This window comes from Boleophthalmus pectinirostris, unplaced genomic scaffold, assembly GCF_026225935.1.
Source record: "Boleophthalmus pectinirostris isolate CB_2022bp ecotype Guang Dong unplaced genomic scaffold, ASM2622593v1 HiC_scaffold_6, whole genome shotgun sequence".
In the NCBI taxonomy this organism is placed as follows: Eukaryota; Metazoa; Chordata; class Actinopteri; order Gobiiformes; family Gobiidae; genus Boleophthalmus; species Boleophthalmus pectinirostris.
Window position 1 is genome coordinate 30884042 of NW_026571447.1, and position 27063 is coordinate 30911104.

Sequence of the window (27063 nt, forward strand, 5' to 3'; positions counted from 1 at the left end):
AAACAGAAATCCAAGTAATTGTTTTTACTTTATTACAATCATTATCTTACAAAAAAAATTATATGTACAGGGTTTAGTTTTAAGCCTATTAACAGCAGGATATAGTAACTTCATTATAAAACTATGAAACAATATTACAACATTTACAATACATCTTTGTGCAAATTTCTCACATATAATATATAAAGACACAGGCAGGTTTATTTTGTAGATCGGCATCTTTGTTTGCTTCTTTCGTCCAGCTCTCGCTCCAGTGAGTTGTTGTGAAGGACGCTCTCCAGGGCGAGAAACTGGAAGGCCTTGTTACGCTGAGGGAACACAACAGAAACGAAAGTCAGACAAAAACCAAAAAACACAGGGCATGAAATTAAAGATGCACTATGTAACCTTACTGGTCTCCATGTTATTGCTTTGCCTGGAATATGCCACAATTTTGTATGCTTAAACTGATTTATATTGTTTTTGAAACTTGCATTCTGAGAGATAATATAAGTTCAATGCCATACTGTGGAACATTCCAGGTAAACCATCTCCCGGAGACGAGCAGGTATTGTGACCTCTACGAGAAATGTTACATAAAACACATTTAACTCTAGTCATTTAGCCAAAGAGATTAATTTATTGGCTGATTAATATCTTTATTGTAGCTCTGTGTCATGTCCGGCCACACTAAAGCTGGTTTAGTCCTGGTTTGAGCCCAGTTTAGTCCTGACATAGACTCGGTTTGGTCCGGCTCAAGTCCTGGTTTAGTCCCAGTTTAGTTATAATACAATAATGTTAATATTTTTGATGCTTACCCTCTGGTAGTTTCTGTACATCTGAATAAGGACGAAGAGAAGAATGAGCACGAGCAGAGTCAGTCCAACCAGGAGGAGAACGGCATTATGGGAAACACGGACAGACCTCTTGCCCCACTGTCCCTCTAGTGGAAAAATACACATCAACATTTATTTTCATTTCACAAAAAAAAAATTAAATGTTATAAATCCAGTACATCTTGTGGTTGAAAATGAAATGTGTTTAATTAAGATCTTTATTTTAGTCGAAAGAACACGCTCTTACCCATGTTGTGAATGTGGTGCGTTACATTTCCCAGAAGTCCTTGTTGTCCGTAAAAGAGACACGTCCACTGTCCTCCTGATGTTTGGCTCACAGTGACCCTCTGACCTGTTTGGACCGAGGCGGTGAACTCGGTCCCGTTCAGGTCAAAGGTCGTGTAGATCCACTTGTATTTTGTGACGGCGCTCGGGTCGCTGAGTCGGCACGTCAGTTCGACAGCTTCCTTTGACAAAATCTCCACCTCAACTGGAGACAGAAGAAGTACAGTTGGATTGTTAGTAAAGACAGTTAGACAGATAGTTAGATATTTTGGAGAGGCTGATACAATTGTAGACAGGACACTTTTTTGCTTTTAAAATACCCTGACAAGATTTTGATGTGAATTATTTCTGTCACAATCCCAAGAATTCAACTAAAAACATATTTCTTCATGTTGTCTGTGCTGAAATGAATCATGGGATATGTAGTTCCTGATGTTTAATAGCTATTGGTACTATAAAACCAAGCATTTAAGCAAAGGATTTTGTAATTTGATATATTGTGACAGACCACGGTATTATTGATTGATATAGATTGAGACTTTTGACGATGATTACGATATCACAATATTTCAGTTATTGTTACATTCCTAGTTGTTAGAGTGAAAATTTGTGTAAAAAATGTGCAAAAAAAATTCTACATGAGTTAAATTTACCGTAATTTTATTTAATTTAGATTCTGGTTTTGAGTGGTCTTGTCTCATGATTTTATTTAGTTTTAGATGTACATATTTTAAAGGGCCCATATTACGCTATTTTGTTTTGTTTCATTCACACAGGCTGAGTTCTCTCAAACAGAAAACACTTTGTTCCACTTTGTAATGTAATTTGGTAATACAGGAAGTGCTCCACTGTGTTTTTAAACTCCACACACCTTCACTAGAATCAGCTGGACAATTTCAGGCATTTCAGGAATTGACAATATGTCCTAATCTAAAGGTAAAAGATGGAATAGAGCACTTTGACTTTTTGAGATGTAGACAGAATAATAATAAAATAATTAAAAAGTTAATCAGACATGTGTGAATGAAACGAAACACAACTCCAGGTAGGTTTATAATGAGATAACAACATCCTAACATGTCTTAAAGCTCACAAGAGTAAATTTTCTGTAAGATATAAATGCTTTAAGCCTACTAACTACATATATAAAGCAGATAAAGATTAAAAAAATAAAATAAAAATCCCTCAAATTTGCAATATGCTTTTTATAATTTTACAATAAACTAAAATATTCAGTAAATAAAAAATATATATAATTAAAATCACTAACTGAACTAGAACTGAACTAACTAACTATATATTTTTTCCATTGTAAAAACTAACCTTTGGCAGTGACCAGCTGCAGTCTCCGCTGTGTCTTCAGTCCCAGGACGGAGGCAGAGCACCTGTACTGACCCGCGTCCTCGAAGCTCACTTCATTTACGGCAGCAGTTTTGTCCCCCGAAGAGAGAGAGGGTGAAGGGGCAGAGAAGGAGGGAGGGAGCGTCAAGGGTTTGGAGGTGGTTTTATTCTCTAATCTTTCCCAGAATGCATTGGAGGGGGTTAGTCCGTCGGAAAAGACACAGGGGAGTGTGACTGCAGAGCCCACAGCTGCATAAACCTGTGCGTTGTCGCTCGGAGGTTGGATAATGCCTAGAAAATAATAGAGATTTTTTATTATTTTACATTAGAAATAAGGTAATTTAAAATCTCAAATGAAACTTTAGGACAGAAATTCTTAAGATGGAGAAACAATTGTATTATAACTGGGAGGTTGGTAGTTCAAATCTCCGTCTAGTCGGTCTTGAGCAAGAGACTTCATCTACTTTGTTAAACTGAGTGAGTGACCAAGCATTCTCTGTAAGGCCCTATTCACCTAACCATATTTTACCAAAATCAAATGTGGAATTATGAAAGAATAATAGACTGCAGAAATATAATTTTGATTACACTACAGCAGCCCAAAGTTTATTTCATTTTTATTTTTATTAACCTTATCTTTCTGCAGTCTTAAAGTAATAAACCTATATTTTTATAACAGATGATAGACTCAGTATTAAACAACTCTAACTGTTTTCTTTTCTTCTATTTCCGTTTGTTTTTATTTCTATTTTCAAGCTAGAATATTTCTTTCGGTAAAGTTAGATCTTAACTTTGTGTGAATTCGCACTGTAGAATATGCAGGCAAGTCATTTTTGCTTGAATTACGAAATGTTTGAAACTAGTCTGATTGATCTACAAAAAGTATAATCTATAGCTCTACTAAAGAATTAAATTTTTAAAAATGCAATAATTAATCCACATTAAATATTAAAGTTTTGAAATTATTATTAATAATTAAATATGTAAGAAGCTTTGAGGGACTAGAAGGTAGAAAAGCGCCGTATAAAACTCCCACCATTTTATAATTAGTCTTTTTGCACAGAGTTTTTCTTTGTAATTCTGCCGATGTTGTATATTTGCATTCGCATATCAAACTCTACTTTTATTTATCTTAATTTAATGCATTCCCTTGCTGTTCTTTTATCATAGTTTATCTTGACTATATGATAAGCAAATTCCTACAGATTTTTTTTATTCTGATACTTTGATTTTGATATTATCCACCTCCTATAACCGTCCTATAACTATTAAATGCTATTGAATATAAGTTCATTAAATTTTATTCCTATTTAATGACTACTTTGTCTCACCTTTCACATCCAAAAGTGCGCTCGCTCTCCCCTCTCCGTCCTTGGAGTTAACCACACAGGTCCAGTTTCCGCTCATCGTCTCTTCACCTTTTATCCTCAGTGCCATGTTCTGATCTCGTTTGATTCTTCTGGCGATGCTCGAGTCCTGTGGCTCATACGGTCGTCCGTTTAACATCCAGCGCTTCGTTGCTCCACTTAGCCTCATCACCTCGCCTTCACTGACACTGCACTGAATGAACACGTTCTGACCCATGAGAGGAACGGGAGGTGAAATTGACACTGCAAAATAAAAATAATAGACGTTTAGGCATTGGTGTGGTCCTGGTTTGAGTCCTGGTGTAGACTGGGTTTGGTCCTGGTCTGGTCCTGGTTTAGTTTAATGTGGACAAGAGCTGGTTTTCAGTATTTTTAAATGAATTACCTCAACGAAAATCCACAAATGTTGAACACATACACGAACACGTTTCTGTTAATGACTATGCTCTTGATCTGAGTATAGAGTTGGGTCCAAGTCGTTGTTTTGCAAATCTCAAGTAAGTCTCAAGTCTTTGCCCTCAAGTCCGAGTCCCCAATCAAATACAGGCAAGTCCAAGTCGAGTCTCAAGTCACTGGCCCAGTCAAATCCAAGTCGTCTGCTTTGAGCTTTAAATCATTTCAAGTCTTTAAACCAAAATACCAAATATAGCTTAGATTTTTGCAATTTATTTGAATTTTAAACAAAATTTTTTCTTTTTAAAAGTTTTGACAAGATCGTAGTGTGAATCATTACGGTCAGAACAGAAAGAATTTAGATGTAAAAATGCTTCTCAAGTCTTCTCAAGTCACAGGCCTCAAGTCTGAGTCTAGTCCCAAGTCAATGACCTTCAAGTCCAAGTCGAGTCCTGAGTCTTAGTCCAGTTTATCAAGTCAAGTCTCAAGTCCTAAAATTAGTGACTCAAGTCTGACTCGAGTTCAAGCCCCACCTCATACTGAGTATATTACAATAGTTATCATGTAAATCTGCATATTAACAATAGATTTGTTATAATTTTGTTTTCATAGGTCATAATTTCAGATGGAGACAGCGCTAATATAACTCTATGGGTGCGGCAAGATTTACCTTGAAATGAAATGTCAGAAATAACAGAATAACCCCAAGTGTTAAACCAGGTTATTATTTGTTAAGAGATTAAATTCACAAATTTGCAAACAGATAGTTATATTCTATGTCAAAAATTGTGAAAATGCAGTGGTTCTGAGCTCGTTAATGGTTAATATTTCTGTAATTACTGGGAATTTCCATCAATTGGTTTTCTTCTGCTTTGAGGCTCACCACAAGAAACTAAAACTAAAACACTGTCCTTCACACTCTGCACAAACACTGGCAGGTGTTAGATTCTAGAAAATGCCAGACAGTGGAGTTTATGTGGGTTTCTCACTTCTACTGTAGTTACTTTCTTCAAAAAACATGCAGTAATCCCAATTCTCCAGTTAAGTAATCTGGGATACTAGCTCAAGAACTGGAGAGGACAAATATTCCTATGCAGACTGTAAAATATACAAAAAAATATATATTATTACTGGTTCAACATTTGTGGATTTTGAAGAATACTTTTTTTTTGTATCCAAAGTTTTGTCTTGGTTAGATCTACTGCAACAATAGTGTAGTACTAAATATTTAGGCCTGGTTTGACCCTAATTTAAGATTTTGAGAGCCATTTCCGTAGAATAATATAGAGTTGACGAAAGTATTGAAAAGCGGATACTTATCAAAACTAAATACTCATTTGAACAGGTAGCAATACTACAAAAAAGTCACATTCACAGGACAGAAATGAACCTTTCCTGAATAGTTTTAGAATGATCTTGACCTTTATCAGAACAAGTTTACACAGATCACATGGTAATATTCAAGAAAGTACTACAATTTAATGTTGAAAATCACATTCTATTGTCTAAAGAAAGAGCGGCTTTAATTATCATTGTGGAATCGGTATCAAGTATTGAGTTTGTCAGTATCAAAATCATTAGAATAGTATTTCCTGTTTCTCTCCATCAGATATTCTAGCCAAATCTAAACGCACATTATAATTTAAGTCCATCTCACCTTTAATAATCCTGAGAGTGACCGTGACAGTCGTGGTCCTCTTGTTGTTCGTCTCCAGAGTGCAGGTGTAAAAGCCTGCGTCCTCCTCCCTCACGCTGAAGATCTGGAGACTGTAGTCCCCCTCGTGGAACTGCTTGTGAGGGCATTTGACACGAGACCCCCAACTCGCACTATAGAAACGCATGCCGCCGCTCTGCATCTTCCAAATTGAGCTAAACACACAAAGAAATCAAAGAAATTAAAGTCAGATTTCAATCCACAGGTATTTTTTGGAACGATAAAACGTGTGCACAAAACAATATTCGTAATTATAATATATGTAGACAACAATTAAAAGGTAAAGTCATGAAGTTCATAAGGCTGAGAGTAAGATTTTTTGCATGAGTTGGTCTTAAGATAAACTTTATTGTTCTGTGTGTATAGCGCAAAATAAAATGGAAAACTATTGCAATTTATTGGCACAAATTCATTTTGGAAAAGCTGACTGAGAATATATCTTATAAAATGTTAGACAGTTGACTAGAATTGCTTTTCAGAGCAGTAGACTTGTTATTTTCTTTTTAATACACTGTTGTACATTTGCAGGGCTTAACTATAAGAGAAAAACAAGATTTGATAACACTAATCACAGTAATTACAGCTTAATAATTAGTGCAATTTTCCAATATAATTTTAGACAAAGCAAATTCACTTAAATTAAAACAAAATTAAAGATTGCTCAAACATGCACAGACTTCGAGAGGGTAAATGAGAAGGGGAAACAACTGTAACGCAAGCTCTGAAAAGTTGATTTTGCAGAGGAGGTCTGCAGCACAATTTTCCAATTTACTTTTACACACAAAAAATGAAAATAAAACAAATAATAAAGACCATATTTAACAGCCACACAGTGAAATAAAGTAAGAAATAAAATAAAGTAAAACCAAAACAAGTAACAACTAAAAAAAATAAACCACCCAAAATCGAAACAAAAAAAAATCTAGAAAAATTTAGATGAATTGATGACATTTCTTATTATTTTTTGAAATATTGTGCAGTTGTAATTTGCATATATAAATAAAAAACAAAAATTCGATAACTCACCCTTTGCTGTTGCTCCATGTAACTGCTGGAGACACTCTTTGGGGGGGCAGGGTACAGGGCAGAACAGCCATAGACCCAACTTCAGCAAAAACCTCTTTATTCTCACAATCTGAAACAAACAAAACAAAAATATATTTCAGTATTTCAATTTCAATTCACTACTATAATAACTTTTCAAAATGTGTATTCCTTGCTCAGTAAAATCACCTTTGAAAAGAAGACATAGAATTACAAAACTGATCAGCTTTGAAATCATTTTGGCCGCCGTGTGCGCTCTGTGAAAGTGAATTGATGAATTGCGTCTCGAGAGATCGGTGGAGGTGTTTTAAAGAAGGGGGCGGGACGTTCAGAACGAGGAGGCTTTGCGCTCGTGTGTGGAGTGTTTTTGTCAAATGGAAAGTATAACACAGAAGTAAACAGGGGAACCCACTTCCTCCCACGGATTCTCTCTCTCATTCACGTAACAGGTCCTCGTTTAACATAATGATGGGAGTCATGTTTGAGTGGAGGATGCCCTCGTTTAATCCTGGTTTTGTTGTGGGTGTAAGTTTGAGTAGGTACGTTTTTAGAATTGGTGCAAACTTAATTTCTATGAGCTACTTTAAGCTCATAGTGATATAGTGATATTAATCTATGGCAGACCTGGGTATTTTACAGAAGTGGGGACTTTGACTTGGACTCGAGTCAGAATTGAGTCACTATTTTTAGGACTTGAGATCTGAATTGATAAAATGGACTAAGTCTTGGGAATCGACTTGGACTTGAGAAGATTTGAGAAGCACTTTTAAATCAGAATTCGCCCTATTCTGACCGTAATGATTCACTCTAAGATCTTGTCAAAACATTTAAAAAGGAAAAATGTCCATTTCTACAACTCTTATATACTCTATAAACACTCATATATAAATATACTATCACTTTATAAGTACAATTTATCTGGAAAGTCAAATAAATTGCAAAAATCTAAGCTCTATTTGGTACTTTGGTTTAAAGACTTAAAATGACTTGAAGCTCAAAGCAGACGACTTGGACTTGACTTGGACTTATGGGCCAGTGACTCGAGACTCGACTTAGACTTGCCTGTATTTGACTTGGGACTTGACTCGGACTTGAGGTCAAAGACTTGAGACTTAGTTGAGACTTGCAAAACAAGGACTTGGCCCCACCTCTGTATTGTTCAGCTCCTGGACCACATAGAGTCCTTTAGTTGACTCTGACCGGCCCTTTTAAGATAATCTGGAATTACAAAATAAACATACTTTATATTTTTACCTCATGCATGGCCTAAAGCCACATTGCTTTTATTTAGAGGTGTTTTTTTTTTTGTAAAACAGCCTCTCTTTTTCATAGCTTAGTCATAACATAAACTCTTACCAGTCTCATCAGTTTATCAAACACAATGACATTTACTGCTTTCTTCTAAAGAAATACAATTAATATTCAGCAGAATTGAGTCAAGCATTTTGGCCCGGCCCTCCACAATATTTTCTGTTTCTCATGTGGTCCCATGGAAAAAACAATTGCCCACCCCTGGGTTATGATTTTGTCACAATACAGTGATTCATAGGACCCACAATGCAATGTTATAATGTTATGGTAATTGATAATGATGAGGGATGTAACGATCCAAATCTCTCTGTACAATATTTTCACGGCATACATCTCACGGTACGATATTTATTGTGATATTTTGGAGAGGCTGATATAATTGTAGAGAGGATACTTTTTTTGCTTTGAACATACCTTGACAAGATTTTGGTGTGAATCATTACTGTCATTAAGTAAAAAACATATTTCTTCATGTTGTTTGCACTGAAATGAATCATGGGATATGTAGTTCCCCATGTTTATAAGCTGTTGCTACTGTAAAACAATGCATTTAAGCAAAGGAATGTGTAATTTAATATATTGTGACTGCGCACGATATTATTGTGAGACTTTTTACGACACAATATCACAATATTTCGATTATTGTTACATCCCAAATAATTATTGATACTTTGCAGATGCCATCAACATGTCGTGATGTAACTGAAAGCACTGCTCTGTCTGAAGCTCTGCAGCATTAATTTACAGTTTTGCTGAAAATCAAACACCTTAACTGGACTGTGAACACTTGTATTGATCACATGCTCCTGAAAATAACAGTTTAAATCCATTTTGTATATATTTTTTCTTTTTTTTATCTGTGTTAAAGACATTGCAAAGTATCGATATTATAAAAGATTCTACAAGTTGAATAATATTAGGCCCATAAAAATAGAATAAATGGTAAAGTGCATGGCTGTGTTGTCAGGTGCACTTCTGTAATAGCACAACTTAAACGGGAATATTGAAATGTTTCTTAATAATATAGGCCATAATGTGTTTGTGTATTTGCATATGTTCCAAATCTATTGTGTGCAAATGTCTTGTCTCTATTCTACAGTGATATCTGATTTAGACGTGGTTTTGTGTGTGGTTCAGGCCTATATTGTGCACATACTGATTAAATGCATGAGTCTGTACTTCAATAACCAGTAAATGGTGTCTGTATATATCTGTGACCAACCACCGATCTGAGAATGATAAATGTACATATTGAAGGCGGTGAATCATGCTCTCCTCTTTCCTTTTCGTCAACACAATGAATAACATGCTCTCATTTCTTCTGGTGGTTCTCAGGATCTGCAGTTACAGGTTCTTGAGTATTGCATGTTTTCATCAGATTTTAGACCCTGGTTTGGACCTGTTTAATCCAGTTTAAATCCTGGTTTATTCTTTAACCTAATATTTTAAACCTGTCCAATAATTTAGACCTGGTTTCAGTCCCAGTTTATTTCTGGTCTAGTTTAGGTCTGAATTAAACTAGACTTGGTTTAGTCCAGTTACTAACTTCCCAATTCCTGCTTTAGTCCTGGTTTAGTCTTGGTTTTTGGTCTAGTCTGAGTTTAGTTTTTATTAAATCCAGTTTATAACCTGTTGTTCTGTCCTAGTTAAGGTTTTAGACCAGGGGTGGGCAAACTACGACCCAGGGGCCATATGCGGCCCTTTAATCTTCTTAATCCAGCCTGCTGACCTTGAAGAACAATAATAATAATAATTTTCAGTGTTTTTCAAAGTCATTTCAATAAATAGTAAATACAATGGGACTTAAAGAGAGATAGTTTGTTGTAGAGCTTTAATGATTTTCAATTATGGGATATTTTAATAACATGGGACATATTTTCTACATATCCAATGTTATTTTGTTCTCTTATGAGGTGGATTGCCAAAAAACTCCATCCATCTGCCCCTGGTTCGGCCCTTCTGTCAAATTTTAGATCCCTTTGTGGCCCTTGAGTCAAAAGGTTTGCCCACCCCTTTTTTAGACAGAAACATTTCAAACATTAAGTGCTAATTTAAACCTGGATTAATCATGTTTTTATGTTGGTTTAAGTTGTATTTTTGTTTTGTTTTGTCATGTTTTAAAGCTATACATTCCTGGCTTAGTCCTGGTTTAGATCCCTATTTTGGACCTTGTTTAATCTGGTTTTATACCTGGTTTAATCTTGGTTTAGTCCTAGTTAAATGTTTAATTAATCCAGTTTAAAACCTGCCTTGTTTTAACCATGGTCCTACAGTTAATCCTGGTTTTTGTCCTTGTTTAGACCTCTTTCAATACTATAGTTGATTCTTGATCGCACTGCTACTCGATAGTTCAAGTTTTCTGAGACTTCTTGGAGTTAAAAGTTTCACAAGCGACTGATGCAACAATTATATCAAACAACAAAATGAAAATCGGTTCTCCTTCCTGTTTTGCGGAGTCCCCAGTGAGAAAACCACAGTGTGTCCTGGTTCACACATACATACTTCTACATACACGTGCCAGCTGTGCCTTTCCTTCACTTCGATCTGAATTTGTGGTCCAATTTTGTGGTCCACTGTAGAAGCCGAGGAAAGCCCCCCTCACATGCAAACGGGCCAGAGGAGTGACACCGCCATGCTAATCTCTCACTGTGGAAAATAAGCAAATAAGACACAGTAAATGTTCTGTTCAGTTTTTCCTACACATTTTGTATGCACAGTAATTTCCATTTACATGGTTACAAAGAATTTAGAAATACTGAGTCTAAGGACCATTCATTGTTAGGGTTTTGTCACTGATTGGACCTATTTAGACCTTTTAGTTACAATCTATGGCTGGTTTTGCTGGTTTCGACCTAGTTTTATTTACCCGGAACGTTCAGAATCATAACCATCTACATTTTTATATTGGACAGGTGTGAATTCTGGATCCAGGCAACAAGTTTTGGCCCTTGTTACGTACTTGAAACCTGAAACTTTAAACCAGTAAGCCTGGTTTAGTCCTGTGCCCTGGTTTCGTCATGGTTCATTTATCTTTTAGCCCTGGTTTTGTCCTGGTTTGATCTTGGTTTTGTCCTGATAGTCGTGTTTTAGACTTGGTTAAGTCGTGGTTTAAACCCGAGTTTACTTCGAGTTTAGACCTGGTTTAGTTTACTGTAGACCTGATTTAGTCCTGATTTGGAGACCACCTGGTTTTAGACTTGACTTAAACCTCGTTTAGTCCCGTGCCTTGGTTTCGTCATGGTTCATTCATCTTTTAGACCTAGTTTCATCTTGGTTTGATCTTGGCTTTGTCCTGATAGTCTTGTTTTAGATTTGGTTAAGTCGTGGTTTAAACCCAATTTCACTTCTAGTTTAGACCTGATTTAGTACTGTTCTAGTCTTTGTTTAGTCTGTAGTCTTTCTGTTGTCTTTTGACCTGGTTTGGTTTTGTTCTAGTTCATGTTTAGTCTAGATTTAGATGTGGTTCAGTCCTATTTTAGTCCCAGTTTAGTTTTGTCTCTTGACATTCACACATGGTTCAGGGACCAAAAACTTTGGTACCGGGCCCCAAAGAAAAATATTATATATCAGAGGTCGTTATTTTGCAAGTCTCAAGTAAGTCTCAAGTCTCTGTTCTTAAGTCTGAGTCCCAAGTCAAATACAGGCAAGTCCAAGTCGAGTCTCGAGTCACTGGCCTAGAAGTCCAAGTCAAGTCCAAGTCGTCTGCTTTGAGCTTCAAGTCATTTCAAGTCTTTAAAACAGAGCACCTTAGATTTTTGTAGTTTTTATGAATTTTAAACTAAATTGTACTTAAAAAGTCTTGGTGCATTTATATATGAGTATTTATATAAGAGTTGTAGAAATTAATTTAGTACATTTTTCCTTTTTAAATGTCTTGACAAAATCTTAGTGTGAATCATTACGGTCAGAACAGAAAGAATTCTGATTTAAAAGTGCTTCTCAAGTCTTCTCAAGTCGCAGGCCTCAAGACCCAAGTCACTGACCTTCAAGTCCAAGTCGACTCCCAAGTCTTAGTCAGTTTTATCAAGTCCTAAAAATAGGGACTCAAGTCTGACTCGAGTCCAAGTCATGACTTGCAAATCCCCACCTCAGACTGAGCGTATTACAATACAGTTATCATGTAAATCTGCATATTAACAATAGATTTGCTATAATTTTGTTCTCATAGGTCATGATTTCAGATGGGAAAAGGGTTAAGATACAGTAACTCTATCGGTGCGGAAAAATTTTCAAATGAAATATCAGAAATAACAGAATAACCACAAGTGTTAAACCAGATTATTATTTGTTAAGACATTAAATCCACAAATTTGCATATTGATAACAGTTATATTCCATGTTTCCAAGTCCCGACCTCTATTATATATTTATTTTTTAAAAAGAAGTAAAGGTCTTTTTAGTCTATCACTATATTTCCTCTGAAAGTATAGTGCAAATAAACCTAAACATCAAACATGAATATTAACACTGTTTTTTTCAAACTATAATTAAATTTTGTGCTTTTATTACTGGCCTGTCCAACTCCACTGGTCTGCAATATATATATATATATATATATATATATATATATATATATATATATATATATATATATATATATATATATATGTATGTATGTATTATGAGTCTTTACAAGAAAAAAAGTTTGGAGACTGCTGCACTAGATGACATAGTTAACATATCACTTTAGATTCTGAGTCGAGGATCTGTGGTGCCAATGCGATGGACAATAGTTCAAACTGTGCTATAAACATTTGACAATATGCAGACTGGTGGAAAAGAAGCAAGGCTTTACCAACCGCTTTAGTCATATCGTTTGTTATTTAGTAAAACAGAAACTTGCGCCAGTGCATTTCTTTTCACACCTTATTTCAGAATTCGTGTTATTGTGAATGATTGTAAACAGGGCAGATCTGCGCAGACACAGTCGCTGCTGATGCGTTTTACTGGCAGCAGGAGACGCAGGTCATGAAAACCAATCCACAAACGCTTCAGTTTCAGTTTAGTCAGCGTTCATAGAAAAAAACATGACGCTTTTTTCTCCAATACAGCACACATCCAATCACTGAGTCTGTTTACAAGTACAGCAATAATTTGATCATCGCCTGATTTCTGGAATTGCTTAGTGTTTATTTTGATCGGAATTAGCACCTGCAGCATGTTGCATCAGATACTTTTACTGGGCTCATTTTAAATTTTAGTTATCATTCAACTAAAAACTATTACATCTCTGCATCAATACTGTGTAACTTGCCACTTGCTCCAGATTAAAAACACTGAATCCAAGTACCACATAAAATGACATGAATCCCAGCTCACACCTGCCTTATGCACATTGTCTTTAACATTTCTTTACAATAATTCTTTCTGAGTTGCTTTTTGAAGCTATAACGAACACTGTGTCCTCTTATATTCAGTGGTAAACAATTCCTTTCCTTTGTGGCTGTAAACTGCATCACTGCATTTTTGCCCTGACTAGTTACTTTTTCAATCAATAACTTAATTAATCCCAAAGGACAATTCAGGTTTGCAGATCTCTGGTCATGCAAAAACATAAATAAATCTCTGGTCATGCACAAACCATAAATAAAATCATGATACAACACACACCATCCAGGGTTTTGGCATAAAACACTGCTCCAGACAAACAATGAGGACTGAAAGAGGGTTTTGGTAAACACAGAGGATATTATAAAATGATATTGAGAAGTTGTAATAATATTTCTTTAAAAGCCTGTTTTGGCATACAACCATCTATCCTTTAAGCCAGGCTGGTGCCTCCACTCAAATTCATTTCTCTCCTGTGACTAGGTCAGGAATCGGAATACACTAAGCAGTTCGCAACAACTCCGAAGTGCGAGTCCAGGCACCAGCCAATCAGTGCAGAGTCATACATTCTGTGTTGGCAACGATTCTCAAGATTGAGGATTTAAAGCTGGAACAAACAGAATGTTCGGTTAATTTTATCAAGGGGAAAGACGTTATTGCCCTTCTTCCTACGGGATTTGGGAAAAGCTTAATATACCAGTTACCAGCCCCATTAGCGTACGTCATATAAACCACGACCAACTAGCAGCAATTGGTTACATTTAAAAAGTACCTGTATACTGTCAATCAAACAAATTCTAACGCTGCAAGGTCAAACGGTTTCCACGAAGTGAAACTGGCTGATGAATCAGGCTACTATCCTTTACCCAAACCCAAAAAATGATCTTATGCATTTTAGCAGCATTAATCCTAAAAGCAGTTTAGTTCCACATATGCAGCTTTGTTTGGCACCAGCTGTTATTTTCTCACATTATTCACTGTTTGACCAAACGACGTCACAATAATCCATGAGATAAAAACAGGCTCTGAATGACATATGGGATGATTTGTTTAGTTAAGTCTTTTGAGCATTTTTATTTCTGCTAGACTATGCCTCATTTTAGAGAGCACAATGTTCACTTGGGGTTTGTTAATATTGCACGTAAAGAGTTGTGAAAATGTCATGATAGGATCTAAACCGGATGTGAGTAATCTGATAATACTCTAATAATATGTAGGCGAAGTGTATCTGTTTTATAATGTGGACGTACCACAGGCCAGTGATCAAATCTCCAGTTTTCTGATTTGACTTGCAGCTTAAATGTTATTGTCAAGCAAAGCAGTTTCTCTGAAACTGAACGACAATGCTTGTCTCAGTGGAAATGTTGTGGTTTTGCCTGCAAACTCCAGAGTATAGCATCAGGCAAACTAGAATTGTTCATTTATTTCAGTGGTTTTACCACTCAAACATACCTCAAAAACATGCAGGAGTAATCAAACATGCATGGATGACATACAAAACCACCCCATTAACTACAAAAACTAATTTTGCATAATACCCAAAAAAGAATATATTGTTTCTTACAGAAGGAACAGCTGTACAGTCCATTTTTTATTTTCATTTGCTTTGAGATATTTTTTTTTCTTGCAGATTGGTTGGCTGAAAGGTGTGTCTCAAAGCCTCGTCTCAGACTTTTGTTTATCACCATTCACTGTATATAAACACAAAAATGTATAAACAAAAGCTTTCTACATTCCACAATGCAGGCAGCTGGAAGCAAAAACAAAATGGAACACAAAGAAGATTTTAATGGGATTATCTTCAGAGTATCATTAAAAAAAAAAAAAAAAAAGAGATGAATGATGAAAAATCAATGGAAATTTTGCAAATGAAAACCACTCGAATACATGTGAGCGATAACAGAACTCCGTTTGAAAACACTCACAACTGTGTTTTACCTCATTTCTTTATTTAACAAGCGATTCTGATAGACACTAAGATGCTTTTTTAAATCTACAATCCAGATTTTTTTTGGTTTTACTGGACAAATCCTTACAAAAAAGTTGAGCCCTCTACAGTTTTTCACTTCATCTAGAGCAGGGGTGTCCAAACTATTTTCAACAACGGCCACATTTCTATACACAGACAAGGCAGAGAGCTGATCGAGGGCCATAGACTGGAGCTCAGTGCAGTGAATTATTGAAATATGTGCAGGTTTAACACGTTAGAATGAACCATCAGTCTTTATTCACGCTAAGATCCTTAAACTCACACACTAAATATTAAATATTCGCTTTATCAAGGTGGATTTAAAAAAAAAACTTGCAGTAAAAAGTTCATTTTTAATTAATGCAAGATAATTTGGGCCAATTCACCTGGAAGTCTGAGGGCCAAGAAAAATTGGGCCCTTTACAAAACAAAAATTGCTACCTTTACAAAACAAAAATGCCAAAGAGCTACTTATTTTAACAGTTGCAAGAAATGTAGTAAATATATAGGCCTTAGATTAGGGAAGGTTAGATAAATAAAATATAAACCATTATTCATTTATTAGTGCAGAAACTGGGCATTAATATGGTAAATTTACAATGGTAGTTAATAAAATTTTACTTATTCAGCACAATATGTATAATTCAGAAATACCTTGGCGAGTTCCTTGGAATGGGATGGAGAGCTACAGGTTGGAGACCCCTGATCTACAGAAATATTACACATTTCATCATAAATCATACTTTTTGTGAAGCTCAGATACAGTTTGAGGTTAGAAATGTGTTTTTTTCCATCCTTCTTAAAAGAGAAAGAAAACTAACCATAACATGTGTACCTTGGAAAATCAAAATTGTTGTTTATTATTTGTTATTTGTTGTTTATTGTTTTCTTTGTTCATTTCTGAAGCCAGTGTGAGATAATATTTTGACCCCCATAGTATATAGTAAAGTTAAGTAGTTGACTCCCCTTACTTTTTTCTTTAGTAGTTACTTATATGACCATTATTTCTCATGTAATTTACTTTTATTATATATTGCTATATATTCGCGATCTTTTAAGGTATTTTAAGGAATGTTTTGATGGATAATGACTTGGTATTTTGTGTAAATGTAACAGATTGTTAAAATTGCATATACATATAGCAATCTTGTCACTTTTTATATTGTATTTTACATTGTTACGGTTTTTAGTTTGCTATGTTCAGATAATCCTTTATCATAATGTCAATTTAAGCAATGGTTTGTAAATATAATGACCTTGAATTTAGTCATGTTGTGTTATAATAAACATATTGGGGGTTAGATTACTATAGTCATAGGATTTTGACCTCCTTTATATACAGTGTTGGGAAGGTGACTTTTAAAATGTATTCCCCTACAGATTACAGATTACATACCTCAAAATGTAGTTTGTAACGTAATCCATTAAATTACTTAAAGTGAGTAACGTAATCTGAATACTTTGGATTACTTGATTTGCTGTAGAGAAGCAAAGACGAGGAAATTTTCATTTAAGATGTTTTGTCTGCTAAAAGAAAATAAAAAGCCCAGACTTTACTGAACCGTCTTAAAAATATTATTGATAGAAGAGGAGGAGACACGGTTCACGCAGCATGATTTAGTCCTGGTTTAGTCCTGTTTTAGTCCTGGTTTAGTCCTTGTTTAGTCCTGGTTTAGTCCTGGTTTAGTCCTTGTTTAGTTTAGTCCTGATTTAGTGTTTAGTCCTTGTTTAGTCCTGGTTTCACACCTGGTTTAGACCTGGTTTAGATCTAGTTTAAACCTGCTTTTAGTCCTGTTTTAGTCCTGTTTTAGTCCTGTTTTAGTCCTGGTTATAGACCTGGTTTGGACCTGGTTTTAGTCCTGGTTTTAGACCTGGTTTAGACCCTGGTTGAGATCTAGTTGTAGACCTGGTTTAGTTTCCGAGAATGAGTGGAATTACAGAGGGGAAAAAAAAAGAAAAAAAAAAAGGGATATAGCCCAAAATGTGAAAACAGGAAAATACCGCCATGTAATCCATTTATTTCAACAAAGTAACTGAAATCCAATTACCAGTCACTGAACCAGTAACTGTAACTGAATACAGTTACTTATAATTTGTACTCTGATTACGTAACTCCAGTACATGTAATCTGTTACTCCCCAACACTGTTTATATATAATAGATCATTGTCAATATTCATTAATATTACTTCTTACTTTACATCATAATAACTATAATAAACATATTGGGGGGTCAGATTACTATAGTCAAAAGTATCCCCTTTTTAACTACTCAATTGATCAGCCCCTGTCTATTTTAACAAGATTCCAAATCATTACACATCACTTGGATTACCAAACTAATTAATACCTACTTATCTCATTTTCAGTAAAATATGTGTTTAAACAACTAAGTAATTTTTAACATTCAAAAGTTATAATCGACATAAAAAATGCATCTGAGGTCTTCAAAAAACACTTTTAAATATGTCAGCAAGTTTTAATTTGCAGATATAGTATTAATATTCAAAGTTTTTCTATAGAATTCAAGTTCTTTATTAATAAAATAGATTTCCATAGGGGGTCAATATTCTATTGGGGGATCAACATACCATAATAGGATTCTGACCCCAGGGTCAAAATACTGTATGATATGTTGACCCCGGGGTCACCTCACCGAGGGGTCAGAATCCTATACCACACCATAACAGGGATGAATGCTCTCTTATATCTTGGATCAGTCCTGATGAAATGCGGTTACATCTTCTGTTTTTTATTTATTGTCTGTTTTTAAGGGGATGTGTGCATGTATTGTTGAGCTAAGCCTAAGTATTATTGAATTGCATTGTTTGTCAACTGTATGTCTGACACTGCTGCACAACAATTTCCCTCTAGGACAATAATAAAGCTGAAAGTTGAAGTTATAATGATGTAAAACCATTAGCTTTTAGATCTGTTAACTGGATCATTGAAAATATGTATTGTCTGCCTCCACTTGTGTACACTCCAGAATTTTTTTTTTTACATTTTTAAAGATTTTTAGGATTTTAGAAGTGTCTTTTCTTACAAGCTGAGCATCTAAAGCACACAGAACAGACGAAAGCTCTCTCACCTCGATGAAGTTTCACATGCGCCTCAAGATTTCTTTTTGTCTTTCTTTTTTCTTTTTTTTTTTCTTTTTTTTGGTGTTGTTGCGCAGGTCATATGACATTACGGTAGCAGCGCGGTGCATTGTGGGCACAAACAAACATGGCAGCGATTACAACAAGCATGTCCTTCTTCATATTCGCGTGATAATTTCGTTTATAATTCATGATTTACATTTAGTTTGGAGGTGAAATAACCGCGACTCACAGTCTTCTGAAACAGGTAATCCTCACGTAGTCTGATTTGAGGCTAAGATTTTTCGAAACTAATGCTAATAGGCTCGCGCTAGGGGTCATTGGTGTTGGATATTTTGTTTATTTTTGTTCATGTTTCAGATGATTTGGTGATATAGTTTTGTTTATTGTGCTTTAACCTTTTGTCACAGGTTTACTCTAAAGATGTCGTTGTTTGGGGGTTTTCTGAGGGCGTCTTGTCAGTCTGCCGGAGTCCTGCTGCGAACTGTCAAAAGCTTTTCCACAGGTAAAAACAAAACAAAACAAACAAAAAACACAGTTAGATTTTCATGCAGATATTTCTTTTCACTAATATATGTCAGATAGATCCATGCCTATGTTGACCAGTCATCTCTATTTACCCAGGACAGTCCCAGTTTTGAGCCCTGTGTCTCCTGTCCCAGCAGATTTATCCAAAACGACTGATTTGTCCCAGTTTTTTACAAGAAATTTCCCAATTTTTGACAAATTTGATCTAAACCAAGACTAAACTAAAATTAAACCAGGATTATATCAGGTCTAAACCAGGACTACACAAGGACTATCACAATTTTTGACTAATCTGATCAGCACCAACACTATAGAGGAGCATAAATTGTCACTTGTTTTGCCAAAATACAGGACTAAACTAAGATTAAACCAGGACTATATTAGGACTAAAACAGGACTATCACAACTTTTGACTAATCTGATCTCCACCAACACTATAGAGGAGCGTAAATTGTCAGTTGTTTTGCTAAAATACAGCATTAACTAGGACGAAATTAAGATTAAACCAGGACTACATCAGGTCTAAACCAGGACTACACAAGGACTATCACAAATTTTGACTAATCTGATCTCCGCCAACACTAAAGAGGAGCATAAATTGTCATTTGTTTTGCCAAAATACAGCACTAAACTAAGATTAAACCAGGACTATATCAGGACTAAAACAGGACTATCACAACTTTTGACTAATCTAATCTCCACCAACACTATAGAGGAGCATAAATAGTCATTTGTTTTGCCAAAATACAGCACTAAACTAGGACTAAACTAAGATTAAACCAGGACTATATCAGGTCTAAACCAGGACTACACAAGGACTATCACAAATTTTGACTAATCTGATCTCCGCCAACACTGTAGAGGAGCATAAATTGTCATTTGTTTTGCCAAAATACAGGACTAAACTAAGATTAAACCAGGACTATATCAGGCCTAAACCAGGACTATAACAGGACAAGTTGTCATTTGTTTTGCCAAAATACAGAAATCCGTGTTTGTGAATGACCTTAAAGAGAAAAAAAAAAAGAAGCAGTGACAGAAGAGCCTCAGATTATTACAGATTTATTTATACCAACCATCCCAACCCAGGTGTGTCCGAGTTTAGAGTTTTGAAAATCTGGTCACCCTATCCATGCCTATACAAAGATCTAAAACTCTAAAATGTGACACACACTAAAGAGTAATGTGTGAAATGTGTAGATTAGACAAATATCAGTCTTTTATCAATTTATGACATTGTAGCAACAACAGTAATAGCAGAGAGTAGGACACTTCAGTTCCTCTTTTATGATAAATGGACATTTTACCAGTGCCAGTTTAAGCACTCAAATTGCCTTCTTCTGCTCACTGTGTACGAGCAGATGGAGTTCTTGCGCCCTCTTCTGGTGTTTTGGAAAAATCAATTTTATAAGAAGCGTGGTGCATTATAGAATCATAAAAACGGGCTGCAGACTTGTCCTAAGACGTTAATCGACCGCATGCAATTAGAGATCGATAGCTTAAAAATATTTTAACAAGTTGTTATATGAGTAAAATATTGAGTTTGATTAGGCCTGTATTATATTTCACGAAGGATTTAAGTGAGGTTTTTGGGCTTTGGTGTTTTACAGTCATTCACATTTGTGCAATTCTGCAGTTCAATCCATTCAAACATTCAGATCAGACATTTTTAAGCACATTTCTGATGAATTACAAAAACAAACAAAAAATCACCTGATTATCATTGTTGGGTTGGGAATTTTTTATTTTTTTATTGATTTTTTATTTTTTTCCACCCTTAGATACAATACAAAAGCTGTTGTACAAAAGCAGCCTCAAAAACCTTAATTATCTGCAGTATTATTACCATTTATTTTTTTTTGCTCTTTGTTATATTATATTGTGATGTGTGAGCTACTGTGTCCAAATAATTTCTTTTGTGGATCAATAAAATTTGTCTAAGTCTGTATAACTTGAGGTTTTAATTAATTGTAGCTATTTTGCTGTGTAAGAGTTTTTTTTTTTTTTTATTTACTTATTTATTTATTTGTAAAAAGCTACTAAATGCACCAATCGTGACATAAAGTGTTTTCACTAATTCATATTTTCCTGTTCTTTTACAGGTGTCTGCTGTCCCATTCGAATGCATGCCATCCCAGAGTATAAAAGGGTGGACCGATGGACAGAGAAGAGGACCATGTTTGGAGTTTATGACAACATAGGCATCTTAGGTATTTGTCCGAGCAAGAAAATCGTATCGGTGTTTTGTTTTTTCTCCTGTGCATATTATTTATCTGAAGCTTCTAATATCTCTAATATCTCTCTTATATGCACACAGGGGATTTTAAGGCTCATCCTCGGGACCTCATTGTGGCCCCCTGCTGGCTGAAAGGATTCAAAGGTAATGAACTGCAGCGGCTCATTAGGAAAAAGAGGATGGTTGGAGACAGGATGATGACTCAGGACCGACACGACCTGGAAAAGAGGATTCGCTTCTTGTATCGACGCTTTAACCGTTACGGCAAACACCGATAAACCCCCGCCAGCCGCCCCTCCCCCCTCAGCTGTTTCTGCATCATCTGTTTTTTTTGTGAACTGCCACTGTATTTGTTAATAATCTCAACAATGTTTAATATTAAATGATGTTATTCCATAAAAGAAAATGTTCATGTTTATATGTTCCTCCTGACGCACACAACCTATTCATTAACATCATGGTTTAACAGAGTAGCAGCAAATAATGAGCTACTAGTAATGCTCCCAGTATAGGCATTTTCATATTTTTATCCTGATAACTACTTTTTATTACATTTGTAATACCGAGTTACATTCACATGCTTCATATTAAATTATTTGTACTTCTTGGCAATGATCTATGACTGAAAACCTACAATAAATTAAATCCTCCTTGTGGACCTCAGTAAACCTGTCACACATACAAGAAACCCTTTCCTTAATTAGAATAATCCTACTGTAACACAGGTTTGTAACAGGGCAATGTGAGGTCAAGATAAATAATGAAACACAAAACGAGCTTTTACGCGAGAAATATGAGCCCGAGGAGCTCCGGGAGATCCCAGGACGGTCCGAGCGGAAACAGACTCACACTACCGCAGTGTGTCGGCCCTATCCCGCACAGAACTGCAGTACTGCAAAGTGTGGACGGAGAGCGCGAGGGGGGGTTGACGGGGAGGGAGGGGTACGGGGGAGGGGAGGGGTACTGCGCCGTCGTTACGAGTCCAAGTGGAGAGAAGCAGCAGAGACGCATCATTGCAGTAGCTCAGTGCAATAGCACTTTACGGCCGGTGAAAGCGGAGGAGAGCGCGGCGCACGGACAGACTGACTCCGGGATTTTTATGGACTTGTGCTTTCGTTTGGACTCTTGATTATCGCGTCTTTAAGAAAAACAAACTCTACAGTGAGCCGAGCAGGCTGCGCACTGCATCACTCAGCGCGCGTTTCGCTCGTATGGATTTTAATTTAAAAGAGACGCTCTTTTATACTTCTGCACAGTAAATTATTAACCACGCGCGTCTCTACAGATTCTCTGCTCATCACTTTGAAGAATAAGAGGCTGTGCCAAGACCCTCCCCTCGTGTTTCTGTCACTTCTAACTGGAGTGCTGCGTAAAAGCTTCTCCGCAGCTTTTTCTGCTTGTGGTTGTTGGAGTCGAAACCTCCTGGTGTCCTCGCGCCCAGCTGCCCGTGACTCACTTCACAACTGCATAGAAGATGTGAGTATTCTGCGCATTTTCCTCTGCATCTTTCTCATAAACAGCGGTAAAGTATCCGCGCAGATGCGTCAGTCTGCCGTGTGTTGAGTCACGTGGTGTGCGTGTGCTGCGGGGGCTTCTTTGGGGCTGCTGCTGGATTCTGCTGACGCAAGTGAAAATCTCTCAGCATCACTAAATAATGCACAGACACTTAACGTTTTTTGTACCAAGAACAACTGACATGAGATATGCCCATAGACTTAAGTGTTAGTAGCCCAGCCCATTATCAAAGTAAAATCCTCAAACTCATTTCTGTCTAAAGGCCTCACCTCACAAACCTCTGTGCGGTGTTAACCCTCTCAGTGTCTGTACATCCCATCCTCTTTAATTCAGTCGTGTTTATTTTATGTTTCATGTACAGTAGGACGTACAGTAGGAGTATTTGCTTGTTTGTTTCACTTTATCTAATTGTCTAAAGTTGAACATTGCGCTGGTCTCAGGTCTGCCCCAGATGCCGCTGCCCCGGCCGCAGCACCCGGAGCTCCTGGAGCGCCCGGTGCAGATGGAGCCCCGGGAGGAGGCCCTCCCGCCCCTCCCAACACCACCAGCAACCGCCGCCTGCAGCAAACACAGGCCCAAGTGGAGGAGGTCAGTCACACCCAGAAACTCTTCTACAGAGCCCACTGTGACTGCTCTATGGTCACTCCATGTGCACAAACCAGGAAATTAACTAAAAAACTTTAACTCTCAGGGGAGATTCACTTCATCTTCATATGCAGATAAGATAAGAGAACCTTGATTTGTTACACAATGGTGAAATTTCAGTGTTGCAATAGCTACACAGTTCCAGAACAAAATAAAAGTGTACATAATATTTATTCAGAAAGTAAATTTACAAAAACTGGATATGATATTTACTAACAGTGACAATACTAGACAGCCACACATGATTTATTTAAATCTGGATTTCTCAAAGAGATTAAACTCATCCAACATTTTTGTTAATACCAAATGTAAACACATAAAATCTCAATAATTTCCCACATTTTTCCACATGTTGTGACATTTTTATCTTGCCATCACCAGTATTTATTCATATACGTGTCTTTGTCCCTCACTGTGCAGGTGGTGGATATAATGCGAGTGAATGTGGACAAGGTTTTGGAAAGGGACCAGAAGCTTTCAGAGCTGGATGACAGAGCAGACGCTCTCCAGGCCGGAGCCTCCCAATTCGAAAGCTGCGCCGCCAAACTAAAGAACAAGTACTGGTGGAAGAACTGCAAGGTGAGCACATCCAGCCCATGCATCAAACTGCTGTGGCCCTGAGCTGTGCATTATGTGAGCTGAGACCTGCAGAGGCTCAGCCACTGTACTGTCTGTGCTTCCCAAACTCCTGTTTTCTCCCTATTCCTTTGCAGTACTAATATTAGCTGAATTTTGAATACATTTAGTACATTCCTTGAGTTAGTCTTTGTTTAGAATCAGTACAGATATTGGTAGGTTTCAGATGACGTCACATTATTCTATAGGCAAATTATATTTAATACAGATGGGGGCAGCTGAAACTGATTCTTTTAAAATGCAGTATTTTGTTGTGTGAGTTCTTGGTTCCAGTCAGCAATAAAAATGATGAGGTTTAACATTTGTAGATTTACTTTTTGGGTATTTCATGGCAAAGTACAGTGTTATTAATAGGAAAAACTGTCTCTTGCCCCTATCTGAAAGAATCTGAAAAACCTCCAATGGTGTTGACATTTTTTGGTCCTGGTTTAGACTTGAAATAGTCCTTGTTTAGACCTGGTTTAGATCTGGCAGTACTTGGAAGGCCTAATATTTTGTTAAGTGGTTCTTTGTGAGAAACGTTTATGAATCACCTTTGTATGGAATCATGTTGGACTACACCTGTTTGTCTCCATGGAGGTGTTTTTGGTTTGCTTGAAATGTTCCACACTGTTGTATTATGTGTTTTTCTTTATTGCATGTTTTTTATTGATCAAAATATAAGAAATAAGATGCATTCTTACGATACTCAGTAACAGATCTGACATGTAACTCATCTTAGTGACGCCTGTGTTCATGAGTGAGATATGTTTATTGCTGTAAACATCTCCATGGAGACAGGCAGGCGGTGGATCCTCTACCAGAAAAAAGTTACACAGCACAACTTTAACTAAATACATGAAATATTTAAACACTCGCCACTGACTTGTTAACTATATTGTTTAATAAATATTGACTTTTTTTGTTTTCTCCGCAGATGATGATCATGATGGGGATCATTGGAGTCATTGTAGTTGGCATCATATTCTGTGAGTACCATTAGTGATTAATTAATAAATATGATGTCTTATTTATTTACTGTAGCTGACTGATAATCCTCAAATATTTATAAGTTATTTTTAACCCTGTCCCCTCTTTGTTAAGTCTGTTCCTCACATGTACTGTTTTTATTCTTTTGTGTATGGCACTAGGTTTGTAAAAAAAAAAAAAATCCAAACTCAGATATTAATCAAAAAATTTTTTTATTAAAACAAGATGCTAATCTGAAAAGAAAGGAAAATTAGATCTTTCCTGAATAGATTTAGAGTGGTCTTAGTTCTAATATCAGAACTAATACAAGACCACATGGCAAAATTAAATAAACTACCATTATTTGTATTTTTAAAAAAGCTCTATAAAGTAATATTTTCATTGTTTATGGTATTAAAACCTGAGCTAAAATGTCTGAATCATGATAACTGTATGGTAAAGTAAATACAGTTGATTGAAACATACGAATGAATCTAGATCTAAAATTTGCTTATTCTTCATATAACAGAAGACCACAGCATTTTTTTCATATTGTGTTGAAAAAAAACAACAGTATAACCTTTAAAGAAATGATTTGTTATTGTCATTACAATATTGAAAGCTGGGTTTGAAATGTGTGTATCGTGACTCCGCTGCGCGCTACAGTGGGAGTGCCAGAGGCTGCACTGTGTTCCAGGCCGACGCAGAGCCAGGTCCATTAAACTAATGGCGTCCTCTCTCTCTCCTTCATTTGCAGTGTACTTCTTCTACTGAGCTCGGCCGTCAATACAGATGGATATGGACTTAAGAATGATGCGAGGGGCAGAAAAAAAACAACCAAGCTTCTCATTGAACTGCCTCTCCATCAAAAACATGCCCCATCCCCTTTACAACAATAGTGTTTATGTGTCCCACTCCTCCACACTGACGTCTGTCCTGTCTCTGCACCTTATGTATTACCGAAGGACATACCAGTCTGCGCCAAGAGGAAGGAGGGACACTGTAAAGTCTGGTCCGTAGAGCGAACAGTGTACAATGTCCACACGGAAATGAGTCTGCACCCGGGTCTGATCATAAGGACTTTCCGAGCGGCATTCATTTGTAAATCCAACCATTTCAGACTAACCTTTTGTCACAACCGTAGCTTTTGCCAACGACTAACATTGTGTTCAACTTTACAATTGTTTTGATGGATGCCATAAGTGTATTTGTGATCCAGAATAGGTAATATGCTTCACTTTTTTTGTTCAAACGAGTTATTTTGTGGATTCCAGTTTAGTTAGTGATACAAAAGGAGCTCAGTAGCGTTTGAAAATAAAAATTAGTCCTGTAGAAAGCGAGCCAAAGGGTACGTGGGTTTGTAAACACAGATGTAAATGAGAAATTGCTGTTTGTTTTTGTTTTTTCAAGTGGCAGCGTGTGGAGAGAGAGCAGCCCCAAACAGACAATCTCCTGCACACTCACAAGTTCAACTCTGTCCCGAGCAGAGACCCAGCCATAGACAAATGAATGTCTAGAGAAACATAGACTACGCATGTGTAGTGTTTAAGGTTGTTTATGTCCATTTTTAAATCCAGTAGATGGAGTTATTAGCGCACTGCAAAAACTGAATCACTAGCCTATTTTAAAATGACTTGAAATGATTTTTGAGTAGTTTTGACAAGGTTTGGTTTAGTATTTTATGTGATTTCGAGACATTTCTGAGCTTGGAAACAGAAATTAAGTCAGATAATACATTTTTGTAGACCTAAAAAATAATCTTGGTCCATAAATAAATCGTCAAAACTACTGAAAATTGTTAAATATAGTGAGTTTGAGTATTTTAAAGTAATCTAGAGAGTCGTTTTTGCAGTGTAGTAGACCGAGTTGGTGAATGAACCGTTCTTAA

General features: G+C 36.4%; 3 protein-coding genes across 5 annotated transcripts; 2 read left to right on the forward strand and 1 right to left on the reverse strand.

Moving 5' to 3' along the window:
• Nucleotides 1–15: 15 nt before the first annotated feature.
• On the reverse strand, nt 16–18700 carry LOC110163115 (lymphocyte activation gene 3 protein). 3 transcript variants are annotated; one of them, XM_055163818.1, is made up of 9 exons: nt 18658–18700; nt 10773–10916; nt 6942–7050; nt 5859–6070; nt 3773–4051; nt 2424–2732; nt 1063–1305; nt 798–922; nt 16–308 (listed from the first exon to the last, which is right to left on the reverse strand). In XM_055163818.1, exons 3-9 carry the CDS (start codon nt 7010–7012, stop codon nt 201–203), a joined length of 1347 nt encoding a protein of 448 aa, XP_055019793.1. In that variant the 5' UTR covers nt 7013–7050; nt 10773–10916; nt 18658–18700; the 3' UTR covers nt 16–200. The 3 variants fall into 3 exon arrangements, with proteins under 3 accessions (XP_055019793.1, XP_055019794.1, XP_020783707.2); XM_055163819.1 differs by lacking the exons at nt 10773–10916; nt 18658–18700 and adding an exon at nt 8022–8170; XM_020928048.2 differs by lacking the exons at nt 10773–10916; nt 18658–18700 and adding an exon at nt 7149–7224.
• A 57-nt stretch (nt 18701–18757) lies between these two features.
• Nucleotides 18758–21837, forward strand: mrpl51 (mitochondrial ribosomal protein L51). Its single transcript, XM_020928064.2, has 4 exons — nt 18758–18914; nt 19078–19172; nt 21298–21405; nt 21513–21837. Exons 2-4 carry the CDS (start codon nt 19091–19093, stop codon nt 21707–21709), a joined length of 387 nt encoding a protein of 128 aa, XP_020783723.1. The 5' UTR covers nt 18758–18914; nt 19078–19090; the 3' UTR covers nt 21710–21837.
• A 627-nt stretch (nt 21838–22464) lies between these two features.
• On the forward strand, nt 22465–26515 carry LOC110163128 (vesicle-associated membrane protein 1-like). Its single transcript, XM_020928062.2, has 5 exons — nt 22465–22907; nt 23387–23534; nt 24012–24170; nt 25144–25195; nt 25933–26515. Coding segments are annotated over exons 1-5 (378 nt in total). The 5' UTR covers nt 22465–22905; the 3' UTR covers nt 25950–26515.
• Nucleotides 26516–27063: the final 548 nt, after the last annotated feature.

Bases quoted from the DNA above. Each gene is read 5' to 3' on its own strand.
- LOC110163115 (XM_020928048.2), bottom strand. From the start codon at position 7,197: ATGATTTCAAAGCTGATCAGTTTTGTAATTCTATGTCTTCTTTTCAAA. The intron at 7,051-7,148 runs GTGATTTTACTG...TGTTTGTTTCAG, and splicing joins TCTATGTCTTCTTTTCAAAG to ATTGTGAGAATAAAGAGGTT. The intron at 6,071-6,941 runs GTGAGTTATCGA...TTGTGTGTTTAG, and splicing joins ACATGGAGCAACAGCAAAGG to CTCAATTTGGAAGATGCAGA.
- mrpl51 (XM_020928064.2), top strand. From the start codon at position 19,091: ATGTCGTTGTTTGGGGGTTTTCTGAGGGCGTCTTGTCAGTCTGCCGGA. The intron at 19,173-21,297 runs GTAAAAACAAAA...GTTCTTTTACAG, and splicing joins TGTCAAAAGCTTTTCCACAG to GTGTCTGCTGTCCCATTCGA. The intron at 21,406-21,512 runs GTATTTGTCCGA...ATATGCACACAG, and splicing joins TGACAACATAGGCATCTTAG to GGGATTTTAAGGCTCATCCT.
- LOC110163128 (XM_020928062.2), top strand. The intron at 23,535-24,011 runs GTCAGTCACACC...CTCACTGTGCAG, and splicing joins CACAGGCCCAAGTGGAGGAG to GTGGTGGATATAATGCGAGT. The intron at 24,171-25,143 runs GTGAGCACATCC...TTTTCTCCGCAG, and splicing joins ACTGGTGGAAGAACTGCAAG to ATGATGATCATGATGGGGAT.